Below are 19,590 nucleotides of genomic sequence, written 5' to 3' on the forward strand. Positions count from 1 at the left end.
CCCTCCATCACACCAAGACAATTCATAAATTGATTTCGGTAAAAAAAACTTTTCTTTGTGTGTGTCTTAAAAAAAAAGGTGCAATGTAGTAATTTAACATAGGAAGTTTTGTCTCGGCAAAATAAATTCATAGACATGATCATACCTCAGAAATTGACAGACAAGAACAACAAAAAGAATTTAGCAACAGCCCTTTCACAAATGTCGCTACTTCATGAAGTATGTATTAAACCCTTACTTTATCTTCCATGTTCCTTTGAGCATAGCAGATTCGCAGAACATTGCCACTTGGTAAGGCAAAAAATCTTTAGTTAATCTGTAATTGATTACAGTAATGTAAATGCAACTTCTTGCCATTTTTCAAAACAAAACACCTTTATCTCCCCCCCCAAAAAAAAGTGATTTAAAACCAACAAATGGAACTATTAATTACTCAAAACTTTTACTTTTTTATAATGTATTTACCTGATATAAATTAAAATACATTTAATTTTTGATATATCCAACAGATAATTTTGCTGCAATTAACAAAAGATGTTTCCTTGAATAAAATAATTTACTCTTTAAATTTTCATTACATTTTAAAAAATATTTTGAAATGTTTAATGGGAAAACCTTTTTTGAAGTGTTAGACTGTAATCCGAAATTTTCAGATTGGATTTCTTTTTTGTGTGCATGTGTCAAAGAAAATTATTGGTGCAGTTAATATGAAAAAAGCTAAAGAATTTTAAGTTAAAAATATATCTTTATTTAAGGCCCATGAAATGGAATTATTGTCTTCTGTACGATGCATCAAAATTGTGATATTTTTTAGAGTATGAGCTATGAAAAAATTTTAATCAAGAATATTCACTTACTTTTTCCAAACTTAAAACAACACACAAACATTTAGATTTTTTTTTAAATTTACGAATTAAAGACAAAAAATAATAATTTATAACAAAAAGACAAAATTAAACTAATCTGATACAAGCTTCTGACACAGTTACCCTACAATGATTATCACGTCACAACAATCTTTGCAAATTGATCTTTCTTTCACATAATCAAAACATGGCACTTAATTTACATGAAATTAGCAAGAATAATAAATAATACTGTCTTTTAAAAAGTCAATATAACTCTACATTTTCCATTTTTAATAGTTTGACAAAGAGCAATATACCTGAAAAGCAATGGGAATAAGATAAATTCTCAAATCTTATTAATAAAACTGGTTTGAAAATATCTTCTGAAAATTAAAAATTTCCCTAAAAGATCTTAAAAAAAAATTAAACACCTAAACAGGAAATAAAGTTTGAGAAGGAAAGAAAAAGAATGATATTATATTATCTGTTATAATCTATAATAAGAAAGTCTTATTTATAATTAGAAAATATTGTTTGTTCATTTTATAAAAGACAGAACTGCATTAAGAATATTTCATTCTTAAAATCAATCATTTTAATAATCCAATCTCTTGACAAATGGCTCTTTTGGCATATTTACACTTCATCATGTGAAAAAAGAATGCCACGATACATTTTGATTATCATGTACAATGATTTTCTTTTTTAGAGTCCATAAAATTGTGTACAAAAATTTAAATATACATATGGTAGGAATGGCTCACATGCATCTACCTTTATACAGTTTTTTAATATTTCTTTTCTTCATTCATCACAGTATGCCATTTGTTACAGTAAGGCTCATGAACTTATGAACATACTGCAACAAGTAAGAAATTTTAATAGTTAGGAGTTTGAACTTTGTCACTTGCCAGATCTCATAACATGTCCGAGATTGTTTGAAGCTGCTCCTTGTAGCTGGCGCATCATACTCTGCAAGCCACTTATTCCACCTATATGTGGAAAATAAGTGATAATCAGATCCTAGATTTAATTCTGTTAATAAAAGAACTACACAATGAATAAAAGTTATCAATAAGTCTACAATTTTAAAATCATAGAATGACTGACAAGTATGGTCTCTTGTTCCATGCGGTCAGCTAGTGTTTGATGTACAGAATCATTGAAGCTTGTTTTTTGTAGATGTAACTATCATATGCAGAAAGGATTTTAGTATCATTTGATTACTCTATCTTCTTGAATAACAAAATTATCCTGCCATGAGTATTACCATCGAGTTGCAGACTATTGCATACTATGAGTTCATACAGATCTCCTTAAAAAATTTGGCTAGATGAAGTAAAAGGCCGAGAACCTTTAATAGGGAAGGAGAATAGACCTTATTCAAAATCCTTTCAAATCACAAATTAGAAATATTTCAGGTCACTAAAATCCTTGCACAGCAAGTCTAAAGCACACTGAGCAGAAAAGTCTTCAACTGACTGTAAGCTGCAATGCAGCCTCATATTTAAAAGGACTGTTTAAGTGGGAAGATAAGCACTAAGCTTTGAGAAAAATTGCTCATAGGACTTTGAAAGCACAATTAGCAGAATTATATCCGAAATAATTCTCGGAAACTTCAAGGCCTATTAGGAGGATTTCTGACCATACTTCTAGTTTTACTAGGAATCCTTATGTAGGTCCTATGTGAACTAATTCAGATTTAAAAGATCTACAATATAATACAATATTATATATGGAATAAACATTTACAAACAACATTGTCACAAATGTTGTCACTAATTTGAAAGGAAATAAATTATATAATAAACAAAATTATTGTGCAAATTGCATCAATTAAATAAATATATAAACAAATTAAATGTAAGAACAAATAACTAAACAAATACATAAACAAACAAATAACAAGATAATGATAATACACAAACCAAATTTTAAACAAAGAAAAATACTTTCATAATTTATACAATGTAAATATGTGATTAGTTAAAGCATTTTGCAAGGCTAAAGATTTCATGTCAATTGAAATTTATAGACATGATAGCAATATCTGATGATTGTCATATGGATGAGAATAAAAGGCAATCCTTGGAATACTGCCAACACTACTTCAGATTCTCTGAATACTATGGAATTCAAAAGAATTCTTCCATCATATAAAAACAAGCTCTTCATTTTTTAGGATGCAAGGCAAATGTTTTACATTGAAAAATAAATGTAATGCCAGTTTAGTTCAAAAGAACATCTCACACTTTCTTCATTAATGGTGAAAAATAAATGTGTAATGTTAAAAAAAAAAAAAAAAAAAAATGGTTCATTTTAGTAGTATCACTTTCATTGTTTTATTGTAAACTTATATAATTAAGGAATCTACTTCTCAATCAACTTCATGCATAATTAGGCTTACCATAATATTTTTTGCTGAAAATGGGACAATTTTGAGAAAATATTTACAACAGAGAATAAAACTTACAAGGATAAGTACAGTCAAAAGTCGTTAATTCGGACACCCATAATCCAGAATGATCTATAATCCGGACCTCAAAGCTACAAACTTTCTGCGCATGCGTCACGTCCACGCATGCGCACAGGCGTTTACGAGTGCGCGTAAGACCTTTACGGATGCGAATATGTTTTTGCGCATGCGCGTTTAATGTGTAACGAACGGTATAATCTAAGCAAAAATTATTTAATTCAGTTAATGTTGCAGATTGCGTTGTTCCTTAATCTTCGAATTGGATCCGGCTTATTATTTTTTGCGGACTGTTAGAGCAATTTCATAAAAGTAAGCTTGAACTTTCGATTATGTCAAATAGAATTTCCGATATATATTTACTAATATGTAATTTGTATCTACAAAGCGAAAGTATGTTTTGAAATTCGAAATTTGTTTATCAATTTCATGCAGCGGATTGGAAGTTGATCTGTCAGCACTATCCTTATCTCCAGGGCAGATGTTTTTATTTTATTTGGCTTATAATTCCTTACTAAGTGTAGTATTTCATTTTGATGTACTCCGTCTTTGATATGATTTAAATCAAGTTCCTCGTGATTATAATTTGCTTCCGATAGTGAAGAAAGTGACCCAGAGGTTATTGAAAACGAAAACATTTCAAAAATTGACAAATTAGTCGGTATTCTCAACACAGCAATTATAGGACTTGAACAGCGGAACTTTGTAACTAAACAATTAATTATGTCTGTTTAATAGAATTAAAGAGAAAGTATTATCACATGAAACGAAGCAACTTACATTGAAAGAAATGTTTAATAAAGTAAACAAATAAATATTAAGCTTTTTCTTTTTGTAAATTTTGATACCCTTTAGATCATAATTGTTCTTTATTTCATAAATTACGGTTTCATATTTTTAATTTTGTAATTTCTGCATGCATTACCAGATTTAAACTGATGATCTATAATCCGGAATCGCCGAAGTCCCGACGTGTCCGGATTAACGACTTTTGACTGTAACTATAATTTAAAAAAGTAGTTGTTAGCAAAAAACAACTGAAAGTTAAAAGAAATTTTTAATAACTCAACGAAATATAACTTATTGTTAAATATTTATTAATATTCATCACTGGAGAGAATGTTCTTTAAAAAATTATTCATTTTTAATGGCATTGGAAAATTCACTGCGAATCAGTTCACAGTTAATTTTGTAGCTTTGTAAAGCTTTTATGGCGGATGTTCTACCTCTTTCTTTACAGCATATGATATTCATTACTGAGAGCACTTTTTTGACTGGTGCCAATGTTAATGGCATGCTGAAAATTTATTCTATTATTTGAGCAATGAAATGTTTTAATTTTTTTGAAATGTTATATCCATTTTTCAAATTTTAAATTAACAGGACCCTTCCCCAAGCCCGCAAAAAAAAAAAAAAAAAAAAGTTTTCAACAAACAGTTGATTTGCGACAGTTTCATTAACTTTTTCATCTTCAATTTCAGACCATGTTAATTCACTGTTGTTTATCTAAGTAAAAGATTCTGCTCCACTAAAACTGTTTTTCCATATCTCAGTGTAAGAAAGACATCTTGTCATCATTTTGAGAGAAAACAAATAAAAGTACTCAGATATAGATGCGAAATATTTAGACTGCCAACAATGAGTGGAACAGAGGGAATATTTTACTTGCTAAATCACTGTTTTATATGAAGCTGCATTATTTTTACTTCCTGTATATGCCAAACTTTTAAAATATTACCTAGTAACCGGGACAAAGTGACAGACTGGCTAAGATGCAAGGACCACATCATCAAACAGGGACATCAGTTAAGTCTATGTATAATGCTAATTTTCTGTGGCACAATTAAAAATAAACTACAGTCTCTCCCTAAGATCATTATAATTAAAAAATACTAAAGAAGCAAAATTGTTCATCTACCCTCGAAATACATCTGAAAACGCTTTATGAGACAAGATTCTGAAAATGATATTAAAGTATTAGATATTCCTACTACCACAACCCTTTTGAAAACAATACCACTGTTATGAAAGAATTCTACATATAGGATGCATACTTGCCAACCTATGACACTCAAAAATCAGGAGATTTTTTTAAGAAATCGGAAGATTTTTCACAATGTTAAAAAGGCTTTTTAAATGAGGAAAATATAGTTTTTAATAATGAATTAACTTTAAATAGTAACTAATTCTTAAATGCAAGCAACACAAAAATACCTTACACATAAAAAACATTTTTATTACTTGCATCATTTAAGGGGGAAAAAAAAAACCACCTTTAATTAGTTTTCGTACAAATGGTATAAACAGTGGTAGATTTTGCTTTCTTTAAGAAAGAAACTTAATAATTTTGTTCATAGCAATTGCCACGTAGGCCTGCTTTCACTAATAAAAGTTTTCTAATGTGTCATCACTAATATTAGATCTAAATTTAGTCCTCGTTTTCACAACAACACTGAAAATCCTTTCACACTCTGCATTAACTATGGGGAACTGTCAAGATGGCCAACATAATTCTAGACAGTTCACACAATTCCATCAGCATCTTTCAGTTTTCCAATTAAACTCCACTGTGTGTCAATCTTAGCTGATTTTATAACTTCATCCAAGTTTTCTAATTGTAAACTGCTATTATGCAGCTTTTGGACCTGTTTCAATTTTTCCTTTTTTTTTAGAACTCCTTTCAAGATAATAATAAATATCAACAATGTGTTCATCCACATTTATTGGTAAAGAAGCAACTCCTTTTTCAGCTGCTAAATTTAAGAGGTGACAGGTGCACTTCATAATCTGCAATTCTGAATTTTCTTTTCTGAAGATGCCTGCAACACCAGTCTTCAAGCCTACCAATACTGGTACATTATCGGCACCAAGTGCTAAGCAATTATCCAGAGGGACTGCATTTTATTTTAAAGTTTTAATAATTAGCTGTGCTATATTAAAGCCTGTCAAATGTCCTTCTAAAGTGGCAACAGAAAGTAAACTGCACTCAATTTCTGAAGACTGGATTAAAAAAAGAAACAACAATTGGATACAGTTTTGAATCGGTATTATTGCTTCCATCCGTAGAGAGGCAGAACAGAGCTGTTTTAATGCAATCAATAACTGAAGATTTATTTTTCAAATCCATTTCTTTAACAATTGCACCTCTTTTGGTTCTTGCACTTAAGTATTTCTTAGCGATTTCACTATCAGGAAACATTTTTCTAAATAAAGCTGCAGCATGATCCAATGCATTCAGTGGCAGGTTGTGCTCCAGTAAAAAGGCAGAGAACAGGCATTCTGCATTAATAACTTTTTGGTCCTTTGTTTCCGAAGAAAAATTCAATTTTTCGTTTTTTTTTTTTTTTCAAAACAACTCATGTTGCCCTTGTGTTTTTGTGTACGCACATGTTTGAGATCATCTGCCCTTCCACCATGCGAAATCGAAAAATCGCAACGACAGGCGGTACACATCGCAAATTTATTACATTTCCTTGAGGAAATAATGGAAGGAAAGTCAACTGTGTACGATTTTTGAAACGTACACGAGTATTTCACCTTTCTCGCAGACATAATAAAAGATGATAATTTCTAAAACTATTTCCCGAAGGCACGTGTACTCACACAACTCAGGACAAAATGACCGAAATAACTAAAGAACGTCCAAATAACAGCTTGTTTTGTCCTCATTGGCTAAGATATGCCAGATGACACGCAGTGGAGCACGATGCCCATTGGAGAACTGGAGAAGGACGTTTCTGGATACGTATATGCTCTCACTCACAATACAGAAGTTATCTAATTCGCAAGGTTTTGTTTTAGATACAATCTAGACAAAATTCATTTGCTTGGGACGTCCAAAATCACTTTTTTTGTTCATATAACAAAGTATTAAGCCAAGTTCCATAAAAATTGTGAGAAATTTTAAGAATAAGAAAAAGTCGGGAGAAATATATTGTAAATCGGGTTGGCGTTAAAGAGGTCGAAAATCGGCAGTCTCCCGCTTAAATCGGGAGAGTTGGCAAGTCTGAGGATGTTATCGAAACTACTGGAATTCAAAAATTTTATTCAGTAGTTTACCAGAACCAACAGAAACATGGCTTTCTGCAAATTACACTATAAAAAGGTTGATGAAACAAAATTATATTTAATCATAGTCTACATCCATTATTTTTTAAATGTTAAGAACTTTAAAATTGGATAAACTTTTAGTCAGACTGATGCTCTCAAAAAACTTGTCAGACAACTTTTTACATAAAAATGTCACAGTTTCTTTTTATTTTTTTAACTGACAGCATTTTAAAATTGACCATGCTTATTTGAAACTCTACTGATGAAGCATCTGCACACAAAAAATTTTGGAGACCAAAACTAACGGATTCATCTAACATATTATTGCTCAAATGGCTTCAAAGGCCCTCAATTCTTTTGCAAAGTACATCAAGCAATCAAGTCACAAATTTATTTTGCATACTAAATTTTTATACTCTTAAAAACAGATAATTTATTCATCTTTAGTAGAATTGTACATCAAGCAATCAAGTCACAAATTTATTTTACATACTAAATTTTTATACTCTTAAAAACAGATAATTTATTCATCTTTAGTAGAATTTTTGAATCTACCATTTAAATTTTAAAAACTTGTAAAACTGACTACTTACCCATTTGTTGTAGAACTCTTGGATCCATCATCTTTGCCATTTGCTGATTCAATTTGTTTATTTGTACAGAGTTAACATTTTTTGCTATATCACCACCTAAAAATAAAATACATTATATATATGTATATATATATATATACATATATAATAATTTATTTCCTAAACAGTATTGATTAATTGATTATATTATCTCCTAAGTTTAATTAAAGTAGAATTATTTTAAAAGTGTGCATCCATACTGGTAAGTTATATTTTGAAAGATGTTTTGAAGTAATTTGAAAGCAAAATGTTAATAATGTTTTAACGGGGACTGGAGTTAAATCATCACGAAGAATAATATTACAATTGTAAAAGTAAAAATTGAAACATGTAATTATTGTCATTGATCGGAAATTAGTTGACTTTTCAAGGGGAACAAACCAACTCCCGTTCAATGATCAATAATTGATAAAAATACGTAAATATGAAAGTGTTTCGTCTTTACTCGAGTTATAAGTTAAAGCCAAACCGGCAATTCTAGTCAGGCCAAATATTTCCGCGAATAGTTGTCACTCAAAGAACTTATTCTCATGAAGCATTTTAGTCAATTCAATTTGGAGTAAAAATCAATTACTGTAGAGAAATCCTGTAAAACTCGAGTAATCGTCCCCGACACTATCATCTTTATGTATTTGAGTACTATATTATTTGTAGAAATTAAACATTGGAAATTGTCATTATGAAATCGAAATCAAAGTAAAGTTGAAATAAACATAGAAGATTATAAAAAAGATAAATAATGCAAACTTTGTAAAAACAAATCAAAGAGAACATAAAAATAATATAAAAATAATATAAAAATAAAATAGAAAATAATATAAATAAGATCAGTGAATGTACATGAAGATAGGCCAGAAAGGTATTAAGTAACTTACATTCTTTCTAGTGGGGGAGTTGGCAATGTGTTCTCTTCGTGTCTGACTCAGAAGTGTAGGGTGTCCGAAAATTCTTAGCGGCAGTAGGGGCTTTGAATTATATCAGTCGGTAAGACTTGGGTGAAGAAATTTATGGTAGTGGGTGGGACTTGGAAATCTTGAGGGATGTATTTTGTGGAGTTCTTATCTGAGAGAGACCGTCTGTTAAGATTTTTTTAAAAATACTAGTGAATGGAAATTAATTAATTTCTGGCTAATTGTCGTGTCGCAATGATTAAGAATTTAATAAAGGAAAAAGGCATTTTCGCTGTCCAAGAGCTAGTAGACAGTCTAAAGGCAGGAAATAGGCCCATTTTTTTAGTAACAGTATAGTAAAACAGTATATGTCTGAAGACAATTAGCTTTTTACAATATATACAATATATACAATTGAAAGATTTGTATATAGTGTAATTACTCAATTGTATATATTGTAAAAAGCTAATTGTCTTCAGACATATACTGTTACTATACTGTTACTAAAAAAATGGGCCTATTTCCTGCCTTTAGACTGTCTACTAGCTCTTGGACAGCGAAAATGCCTTTTTCCTTTATTAAATTCTTAATCATTGCGACACGACAATTAGCCAGAAATTAATTAATTTCCATTCACTAGTATTTTTAAAAAAATCTTAACAGACGGTCTCTCTCAGATAAGAACTCCACAAAATACATCCCTCAAGATTTCCAAGTCCCACCCACTACCATAAATTTCTTCACCCAAGTCTTACCGACTGATATAATTCAAAGCCCCTACTGCCGCTAAGAATTTTCGGACACCCTACACTTCTGAGTCAGACACGAAGAGAACACATTGCCAACTCCCCCACTAGAAAGAATGTAAGTTACTTAATACCTTTCTGGCCTTTATATCTTCATGTACATTCACTGATCTTATTTATATTATTTTCTATTTTATTTTTATATTATTTTTATATTATTTTTATGTTCTCTTTGATTTGTTTTTACAAAGTTTGCATTATTTATCTTTTTTATAATCTTCTATGTTTATTTCAACTTTACTTTGATTTCGATTTCATAATGACAATTTCCAATGTTTAATTTCTACAAATAATATAGTACTCAAATACATAAAGATGATAGTGTCGGGGACGATTACTCGAGTTTTACAGGATTTCTCTACAGTAATTGATTTTTACTCCAAATTGAATTGACTAAAATGCTTCATGAGAATAAGTTCTTTGAGTAACAACTATTCGCGGAAATATTTGGCCTGACTAGAATTGCCGGTTTGGCTTTAACTTATAACTCGAGTAAAGACGAAACACTTTCATATTTACGTATTTTTATCAATTATTGATCATTGAACGGGAGTTGGTTTGTTCCCCTCGAAAAGTCAACTAATTTCCGATCAATGACAATAATTACATGTTTCAATTTTTACTTTTACAATTGTAATATTATTCTTCGTGATGATTTAACTCCAGTCCCCGTTAAAACATTATTAACATTTTGCTTTCAAATTACTTCAAAACATATTTCAAAATATAACTTACCAGTATGGATGCACACTTTTAAAATAATTCTACTTTAATTAAACTTAGGAGATAATATAATCAATTAATCAATACTGTTTAGGAAATAAATTATTATTAACTAACTTTGCAGCAATTGCGCAAGTAATAATAACTTGTATTCGCACTAAATGGATTTAAGTTTATATATATATATATATATATATACATATACATACACACAGAACTAGAACCAAAAGAAAAATTAGAACTAGAACCTAGCAATTAACTTTTGTGCTGCTCAATAGAAAATAAAAAATTTAAAACAACATATTTATTATACTTGTTTAAGACATGGGTTTCCATAATATTATCTAAGTTGTTATAATGCAGGATATATGAAATGCTTTTCTTATTTTTAGGATATAGAAACACAGGACAAATGGCATAGTGGGACAAGAATATTTAGCACCAAAAGAAGCATTCTTATTCCAATATAGATTTTCCTTTAAAAAATATGTGGTTTAAATTAAAGATGAAATTAACAACATAGGTTTATAAACAGTAGCTTATTATTAACCTTTAAATAAGCCTTTGATTCCTCCCATTTTTTTCACCATTGCAGCAAATTTTGTATACTGAGATAATAATTCTTGTACATCTCTTGTTGCTACACCTGCTCCCCTGGCTACTCTGGTTATACGACCTGGTTGTCTTGAGAAGAGTTTTGCTCCTTCTCGATGATCTAATTCTGTCGAAAGAGAATAAAAAAGGCGTAAACTTTAAGCAAATTTTATTTTTAAACATTGAATTAAATTCCCAACTTTAAAATTCACACTAGTCAAAATTTGCCATTCCACAGATGTTCGTTTTATTATATATATATATATATAAAAGAAAGCTATTTCCAGGAATCTGTAAGAGTTGCCTTAAAATTGTACGATTTTTTTTATACAGTAAATATTTTTTAATTCAATTTTATACATTTTCCAATTTAGTAAACATCTCTTCCGTACACAAATAAATTTATCTACTAGCATATTACGAAAATCGGAATCCAATATAAAATTTGCAATTAACATTAAAAAAGTTGTTTAATATATTTTTTTTAACTTTTTATTTATTTATATAGTATTATATTTTGTAATACTGAATTTGTGTAGTCAGAACATTTGTCAGTAAACTAGAAAGGGTAAAAGTATTATATTAATAATTTCAAAAATATGGTAAATAATTACCTCTATCATTCATACTATCCATGATTGTCATAAGTTTTTTAAGCCTAGCCATAGACTCCTGTTCATTACCTTTAGTCATAAAATCACTACTGAACCCAGGAATCATACCCTAAAATGAAATGGAAAATAATATAACTTGAATATACAAAGAAAAATTAGCAGTAGGATTAATTAGATAAAATTAAAAGTTAAAAAGAACATTTGACTTCCATATCATGAGATATGTGTCTCTCTTAAAATTCAAAACATTTTTTATTCAAAATTGATTAAACAATCAAACTTTTGCTTGAAACCAATGGTAAAATGAGTACTTCCAAATTTGATACATAATTTATCAACATTTTAAAGTTTTTAATAATCTTATTATATTCTGAAATATTTTTTATTATATTCTGCACACCAATTTCAAATAAAAAAAATATAAAAACAACAAATTCAGAGAACTGTAATTTTTGCAAAAAACATTCTAGATATAAAAAGCTATCATAGCAAGTAACTACAAATTTTTAATTATTCATAATTCTAATTATGAATAAATAGCTAATAATTTTTTAACTGTAAGAAAAATTTTAAATACTTACCATTATCTGACTAAAAGGACCCATTTTCATTATATTCTGAAATTGTTCATACATATCTCTTAATGTAAATTCACCTAAAAAATGAAAGCAAAATATAAATTATAAATATATTTATGACAGAGGATTATCATGACAACCTGAAAACTTTATCAAAACATTCAGATTGATAATACAAATACTCTTCTCTTAACAAGGCAGTTATCTCCAAACATAAATGCTGGTGCTAAATGCAGCCTGAAACAGTAATGGCATCCTAATGATACATCAAAGATGCATCACTGCATGAAAATATAATCATGCATTAATATGAAAAATATTAAGAGTTTTGCAAGATAAAAAATTTGCAATCCTTTTGGTATGACTGTATTGACAGCATCATTTTGCAATTCATTGGTGCAAAAACATAACTCAATGTTGTAGGTATTTAAATAAAACACAAAGGATAATTTCTTTTTATTTAAAGAAATCAATAGCAGACTTTTCATCATTTGCTAACTGAGAAATCATGCAGTCATTTTGGATGATTCTCCAAAACATCAGCAGTGCATTAAAAATCGAGCATGAAAATTGCTTCTGGATCAAGAGACGATAAGTCACAAAGATTAATGGTATTTGCAAGGGAAAACTGTTATTATTGGTTCATATTGGTGCAGTTGTTTCAATTTTTTACCAAAACAAACATAAATAATAATAATAAAGCCTTTTTGCTGGTTACATTTTATAATTCAAATACTATATCTATAGCTGTATACTATATCTATATGTTAAGTTTTCAGATTTACATTTATTTCAAATAATTCTAATGCATTTAAATAATCATTAAATAACTTACTTAAAAAAAAAAAAACTTTGTTTTCCCAGAAAACCTTTTAACTGGAACAAAACTTAACTGTAAAATTAACAACCTATTCTTTCTTATTTATTAAATTTTCTTCAATCTATAAATAAAAATATGCATGTTTTTAAGTAAAAAAATTATAATCATATTTATTTCTTACTACAGCTTGACATTTGATGGCTTTTCAGTTAAGTTAGCAGCCTTGGCGAAAAATTACTAGAAATAAGCTTAACCACAGATTTTAGATGCTTATTGGTCAATCAGGTTCTTTTCTTATTAATTATCAGCTGTGAATAAAGAGTTGTTCATATACAAAAATTACTTTATTCTGCCTAGATTTCTTTCCTCAAGCAGGGGGGGGGGATTTTTCAGCCTCAAAGAATTAGACCTCTCCTTAAGGCTTCACCTCAAAAACAATCTAACAGATGCTCATGCAAAAGGATATCAGCCATTCCGACATACCCAAAACAAAAGCACTGGAAAAAGAATATGAAAAAGTAATTACTAACAAATAAAAAGAAAGATAACAAAAAGAGAAAGGTTAAAGTAAAAAATCCCAAAAGAAAATAGAGATGAAATAGGAAAAGATTTTGAATTCAGAAACACAAAAGTCGTTGTGCTTAACTTTAGGAGATACCTATAGCGATTCTGATGAAGAAGAATGGGTGCAATGCTTAATTTGCAAAATGTGGGTTCACGTTAAATGTGTGAGAGGAAACAGTCTATCATTTGTTTGTGTTAAATGCAGTTTTTATGAAGACTACCTTTATGTTGATCAATTAAATGATTTTATTTCTGTTTTACGATAAATCACTTGGCATCAATCATTAGCACTACACCAAGTAATAATAATCACTAAATATTTTTTATATATTGTTACTATTTGCTCCAGGTCTATTAAAATTTACCTTAAGTCCAGAGTGAATTGCACCAGATAAACAGTTTTGATAAAATACTTGTGTTAAAATCAACAAAATTGCTGAATATTTATTTTGCGCATAAGATGAATGAATAGTTATACAGTACAAAGTCTGTAATCCGGACTCGTCGGGACTTCAGCGATTCCGGATTAGGGATTTTTTCGGATTATAGATCACCAATTTAAATGTGGTAAGATGGCATGCAGAAATTATACAATTAAAAATATGAAACCATAATTTATGAAATAAAGAGCAATTATGATCTAAAGGGTATCAAATTTTACAAAAAAAAAAAAAAAAAAAGCTTAATAGTTATTTGTTTACTTTATTAAATTTTTCTTTCAATGAGCGCATGCTTAATGTATGATTTCAATGAGTGCATGCATAAAGTTTTTGTCTTTGATGTCCGGTTTATAGTTTATTCCGGATAATGGACGTTTGGATTACGGACTTTGTACTGCACAATAAAAATAGCAGTAATAATAAAAGAATTGTAAATTTTCTCCCTTTTTTTAGTATGCCTTTGTTGGTGCCATGGTTAGCATGCTTGCCGTGTATTCGACAGGTCCAAGTTCGAGTCCCGTCAAAGGCATAGCTAATTTTTCACGTCTCTAGCATTAAAATAACCTAGCGATTCTAAAGCATTTAAAAATATAAATATTTCTCCAAAAATTGTCACAACTACTCCTAGTTGCCCTACTACATATTAAAAACAATTTTTTTCCTCCCCCCCAAAAATGCATACCAATAATTCTAGTACAACCTTCATACAATGCAAAAATTATTCAACATTAATTTAAAAAAAAATGGAATTTTTTCAATTTTTTTAAATAGCAATTATGAAGACACACTTTTAAGAACAAGAAAATAACATACCATGCTTTAGTTTTTCAATAAGTTCTTCATTATCGTCTAATTTTAATTCATTTACTTTATCAATAAGGCCTTCAATATCTCCCATACCTAGAAAAATAAAATAGCAGTGCACACATTAAGATTTTTTATTCATTTTTTTAAACAGAAACATTCCTAAACTAATTTATAATAGAGCTCAACAGTAAATTCAAAACATAGAATCTTTATTATAATAATTACTTATAAGTAAGTATAAATAGAACATCACAAAGAAAATACATATTTTTATTTTATATGGAATATATCAAAAGAAATTTTTATCAATATAAAAATTAATAAAAAGAATTTAAAATAATGTACGAAATCGCGGCTTTATAAGGAATGAATATCAAGGAATTTAAAATTTACTTAAATACCTGTTTCTTATTATCATTTTTATTATGAACTGGGAGTTTCATTGTAACTGAATTTTTAATATTCAAAAAACGAACTTTACTGTTGTCTGCTCATAAAATTTATCAAATAAACATAAAAATATGTATTTTAAAACCTGAGAAAAATAACATTTTTCCAAAACAAAAGTAAATAAAATTAAAAATGTTTTGAAAACAAAATTCACTATTTGTATCATCCCATTCCCTGTGGTATAGTGCATAAAGAAAATAACTGTATTAACATTAGTTAATGAAAAGATTTACTTTTATTATTTATTTTTTTCAATTACATCAGATTGAGTAGCCATTGTGTTTTTCTGTAATTTATGCATACTAGATCCCAAACAATTCTTATAGTTTTTGCAAGAAAATACATTTCCTTTTTAGTCACAAATTTACAATTTAGTTTAGTTCAAATATATTAAGACTTTAAACACACTTACCAAGTAGCTTACTAACAAATGGTTTCACTTTAAAAGGCTCAAAATCATCTATGTGTTCTCCTGTGCCAATAAAGATAATAGGACTCTGTGTTGCAGCCACACTGTAACAAAAAGAAAAAAACATATTAAACTATTAAGTAAAATTCTGATAATACTCACCATAAATATAAAAACATGCACATATTATGAAAATAACTTGCAACATAAAACACATACTTCAGACACGTATGGTTTGCTTAAACAGAGCTGACATATGATTAGTTATAATATGTAATAAAACAACCAATTTGAAGTTTCATATGAATACAATGGCATTTTTTTTTTTGCCATTTACAATCATCTAGGAAATGGATTTTCAACTTATACACAAACACTGCTATATATATATACATATTCTAATTGTTACTGCCATATCAATAATTGTTAAGTAACTTCATTATTAAAATATTACTAATGCAGGTGTAAAATAGAATTAATGCCATGGTGATTATACAGAACACATACTGTTAAAATGACAAATAAAAACAACAATGAAAAGAGCTTTCACGGATGACTTGACTGCTTTTTATTCAGACTTGGAATGAATGCCTCATGTTCACCTCCTTTCCCTGCAGTTTTATTCTTCATTTTTAATGAAATGAAACTAGAAAATTAGGTAAAATGAATTTCATAGCAATCTCAATCTGTCTTGTTTAACATGAGTTTTATGATTATTATATTAGTTTTGTGGGTAATCCCAGAACAGAATACCTCTAAATGACATAAAAATTTTTTGCTAAGCTGATACTTCAAGGATAAGAACAGTTTTAAAAATGGCAGTTAGCAATATTTTGAAATTTCAGCAGATCAATAAAATTTCAAATAAAAGAACCAATAACTAAATATTCAAACATATACAAATTAAAATTCATATTTAGTTAGTTTCTTAATCTGCAGTTCATAATTTGTAAATAATTTTAATGTACATTAAAAATGTAAAACAAATAATAATAATAAAGGCTCTCCAGTGTTTTTATAAGTCTCATGCCAGATAAAAATTTGATGGCGTCAAATAAATTTGGTAACTTGCCAATGATAATGCTTTAACATTTCACATTTTTGTTACTCTTGTCAAATGAATAATTGTACTTTGAAGCAATTAGTCCTCTCCCTATTATACATTATTCAAGGATATTTCTCTTATGTGATGTAACGATACCCTTTCGATTAACATATAAAACTGCAAGGATTTTTCCCTTTTATCAGCAAAGATAACTTATAAAGGGTTGGAGGTCTAAAAACTTATTCAAATATTTATTCAAAAATTATTATGAATTTTGTTCATCTAATGGTAGAAGAAATGGAACATTTTTATCTCATAAGGATGCATGCTTGCATTACAAACATTAAGACAACCAAAGGAAAATATTAAATTCTGCTTCAAAGAAAATACAGTAGAATTCCAGAAATCTGCAAAGCTTGGGACCAGAGGTTGTGCGGATTTTAGGATTTTGCAGATTTCAAGACAGAAAATATAAAGCATAATATTCGGACTAAAAGTGCAAAATGAATAAGGCGTATTAGATATATTTTATTAAATTATTATATACATTATTGGAATAATTTATTATATGCATTAAATTATTATTACATATATAAATTGAGTATATTAGTCATTGTATTATATGTACACAGCATCGAGGTTTGTCAATTTCGCCTCATGCAAAGATTTCCGATTTCGTATTCCGGTGTTAGAATCACTGTTGCTGTAAAATTCCAACAGCTTTTCTTTATTTTTCCGTATATCATACACAATCGTGTCTCAATTCCATACCATTCTGCTATAAATCGAGGAGTGGCACCTGCTTCCATCTTCTGCAGAATTTGCACTTTTTGAGTTACCATCAATGCAACATGTTTACGTTTTTCAACGTTGCAAGCAGTAAAATCACGAGTGTGTTTCTTATCTGTCATTGTGTTAAAAAAGGCTGAAGTTAAAAATATTCTTAATTTATATACAAAATATCTGGATAAAAAAAATGCAGCACTAAACAATCTCGTGAAATGAAATAACAAAGCTCAGAAAATACAACGACGTGAATCGTGAACTTAATCGTCTGCTTTTTTACCTCGATACAGATTAGAGGGAAAAAAAAACTTATTTATTTTATCTTTCTTTAAAACTTTTTTATATCAATAATTTGGTATTTCCATTCTGACTCATTATTATTTGGTAATTATTTTTTTCTTCGATATTTTGTACTCAATGTTGCAGCTTCCGAAACCTATAAACTGAATGTTTATATACTGAGAGGCAATGCAGATTTCAGGAGTTGGCGGATTTTTGGTATTTGACTGTACTCAATTTCCAAATGCAAGCCCAAATTAACATTATGAGTAAGTGAAGCATGAAAAAATTTTAAAGTCAGCAATAAAGAAGAAATTGGCTGAATGGTTGTCACAAATACAAGCTGGTCAGATTTGACATTTTGTTGCCATTTTGGTGGTTTTATTTCAAAAGGTACCTTATTCTAGAATAATGCAATTCTTTATTTATTATGAATTAAAACCTTATTTTGAAAGATGATCTTTGAAAGATTCTTTTGAAAGATGATCAAGTTTCAAGTAAGTACTTTCATAACCATTTTTTCAAAAACTTCCTAACTAAGATAATCTATGCCACTATCTAACATTTTGCACTTCATCAGATCTGCTACGAAGACAATTGTACGGACCATAACTTTATTATAGAAACCCACATGTGAAATTTTGTATTTGGTATATAGAGTAATATTGTATTAAACAGCCAAAAATCCAATATCCAAAATGATATAAAATTGAAACCTTCGCATTACTAGCAACTTAAAAAAAAAAAAAAAAAAAAAAAAACTATGCTTTATGCTTGCACACTTAACAGTTTTTAATCATGAAATCATGAAACAGTCCCAATTCTTAATTTCTTTCACACTGACACCAGCCTCACGAATCATTATTTATTATATTCTGCTTTCATCACTAAATGACTATCAACACATTGCAGCTTAAGAAATGTCTAAAAATTTTTTTTAAAAAATAGTAGTTGAGAGCATGGTAACCTTTTATGTTGACATTATGTTGGTTATAATTAATTGCACTCTTCAGCTAACTCTGTTGTGAAATGTTGAGTATGTTGACAAAGAGAAATATCAAAAATTTCTTTCCATATGCCAAAAACAGATTTTGTAAAATGATACACACAGGCCAAAAAATTATATTTAGTGCTGCCTGAATTGAGAATAACTGATCTGTTTGTTACTCAGGTAAGCCGAAGACTGGTGCCACAGTTGGAGCAGCTGAATTTAGGGAAGGCAGAATTTTCAGAAGCACCAAGCAAAAAATTAAGACATAGCAAAATCTTTAGAATTTAGGAAGATGCTTGGCAGCAGAATTTCGGACCCGCCAAAAATGCACCAGGCTGCAAAATGTCTAGTAACTGATTCGTTATTAAGATAAACCTTAAATATATGTGGAAATTTATTTATTAAAAACTCAAATAATCGTTAAGCATGCTTAGAAAATAGGTTTAAGTATATGGTGATTTCCTATATGTTTTTACCACCATTCCTCGAATTCCATATCACAGATTACGTTCTTACTGCATTGATATAAATATTAACAAGACATAGCGCACAATAAAAATTAAGCTTTATTTAGGAACATCGCGCATACTCCCCGACAGCCTGCATGTTTCGCTCTGCTCGCTACTCGTAAGAAACTTCTCCTCTAGGGTTGCCACACTTATCGGAGGGCGCAAGGAGCGCTCCTTATCGCCATCACCACAGAGTTTCCCCCCCAGTTCCTTTAATGGCTATTCAAAGGAACGACATAGGTTATGAAATTATCTCAGAGGATCCGTACTGTTGGGTAGTAT

The 19,590-nt window shown here is 29.2% G+C and overlaps 1 protein-coding gene across 1 annotated transcript in view; it reads right to left on the reverse strand.

The window, feature by feature from the left end:
• Window positions 1-1,420: 1,420 nt before the first annotated feature.
• The window catches only part of Srp54k (signal recognition particle 54k), a 58,832-nt gene continuing 40,662 nt past the window's right edge, over window positions 1,421-19,590 (reverse strand). Inside the window, exons 9-15 of the mRNA XM_085822784.1 lie at window positions 15,702-15,802; window positions 14,846-14,932; window positions 12,212-12,285; window positions 11,631-11,739; window positions 10,973-11,143; window positions 7,965-8,060; window positions 1,421-1,840 (exon numbers count right to left, since the gene is read on the reverse strand). Of these exons, the coding sequence (XP_085678910.1) occupies window positions 1,752-1,840; window positions 7,965-8,060; window positions 10,973-11,143; window positions 11,631-11,739; window positions 12,212-12,285; window positions 14,846-14,932; window positions 15,702-15,802 (727 nt within the window). The 3' untranslated portion in view covers window positions 1,421-1,751. The remainder of the gene's footprint in view (window positions 1,841-7,964; window positions 8,061-10,972; window positions 11,144-11,630; window positions 11,740-12,211; window positions 12,286-14,845; window positions 14,933-15,701; window positions 15,803-19,590) is intronic.

Source organism: Stegodyphus dumicola, chromosome 8, assembly GCF_044657685.1.
Source record: "Stegodyphus dumicola isolate Sdum_Otavi_A_Nest chromosome 8, ASM4465768v1".
Lineage (NCBI taxonomy): Eukaryota > Metazoa > Arthropoda > Arachnida > Araneae > Eresidae > Stegodyphus > Stegodyphus dumicola.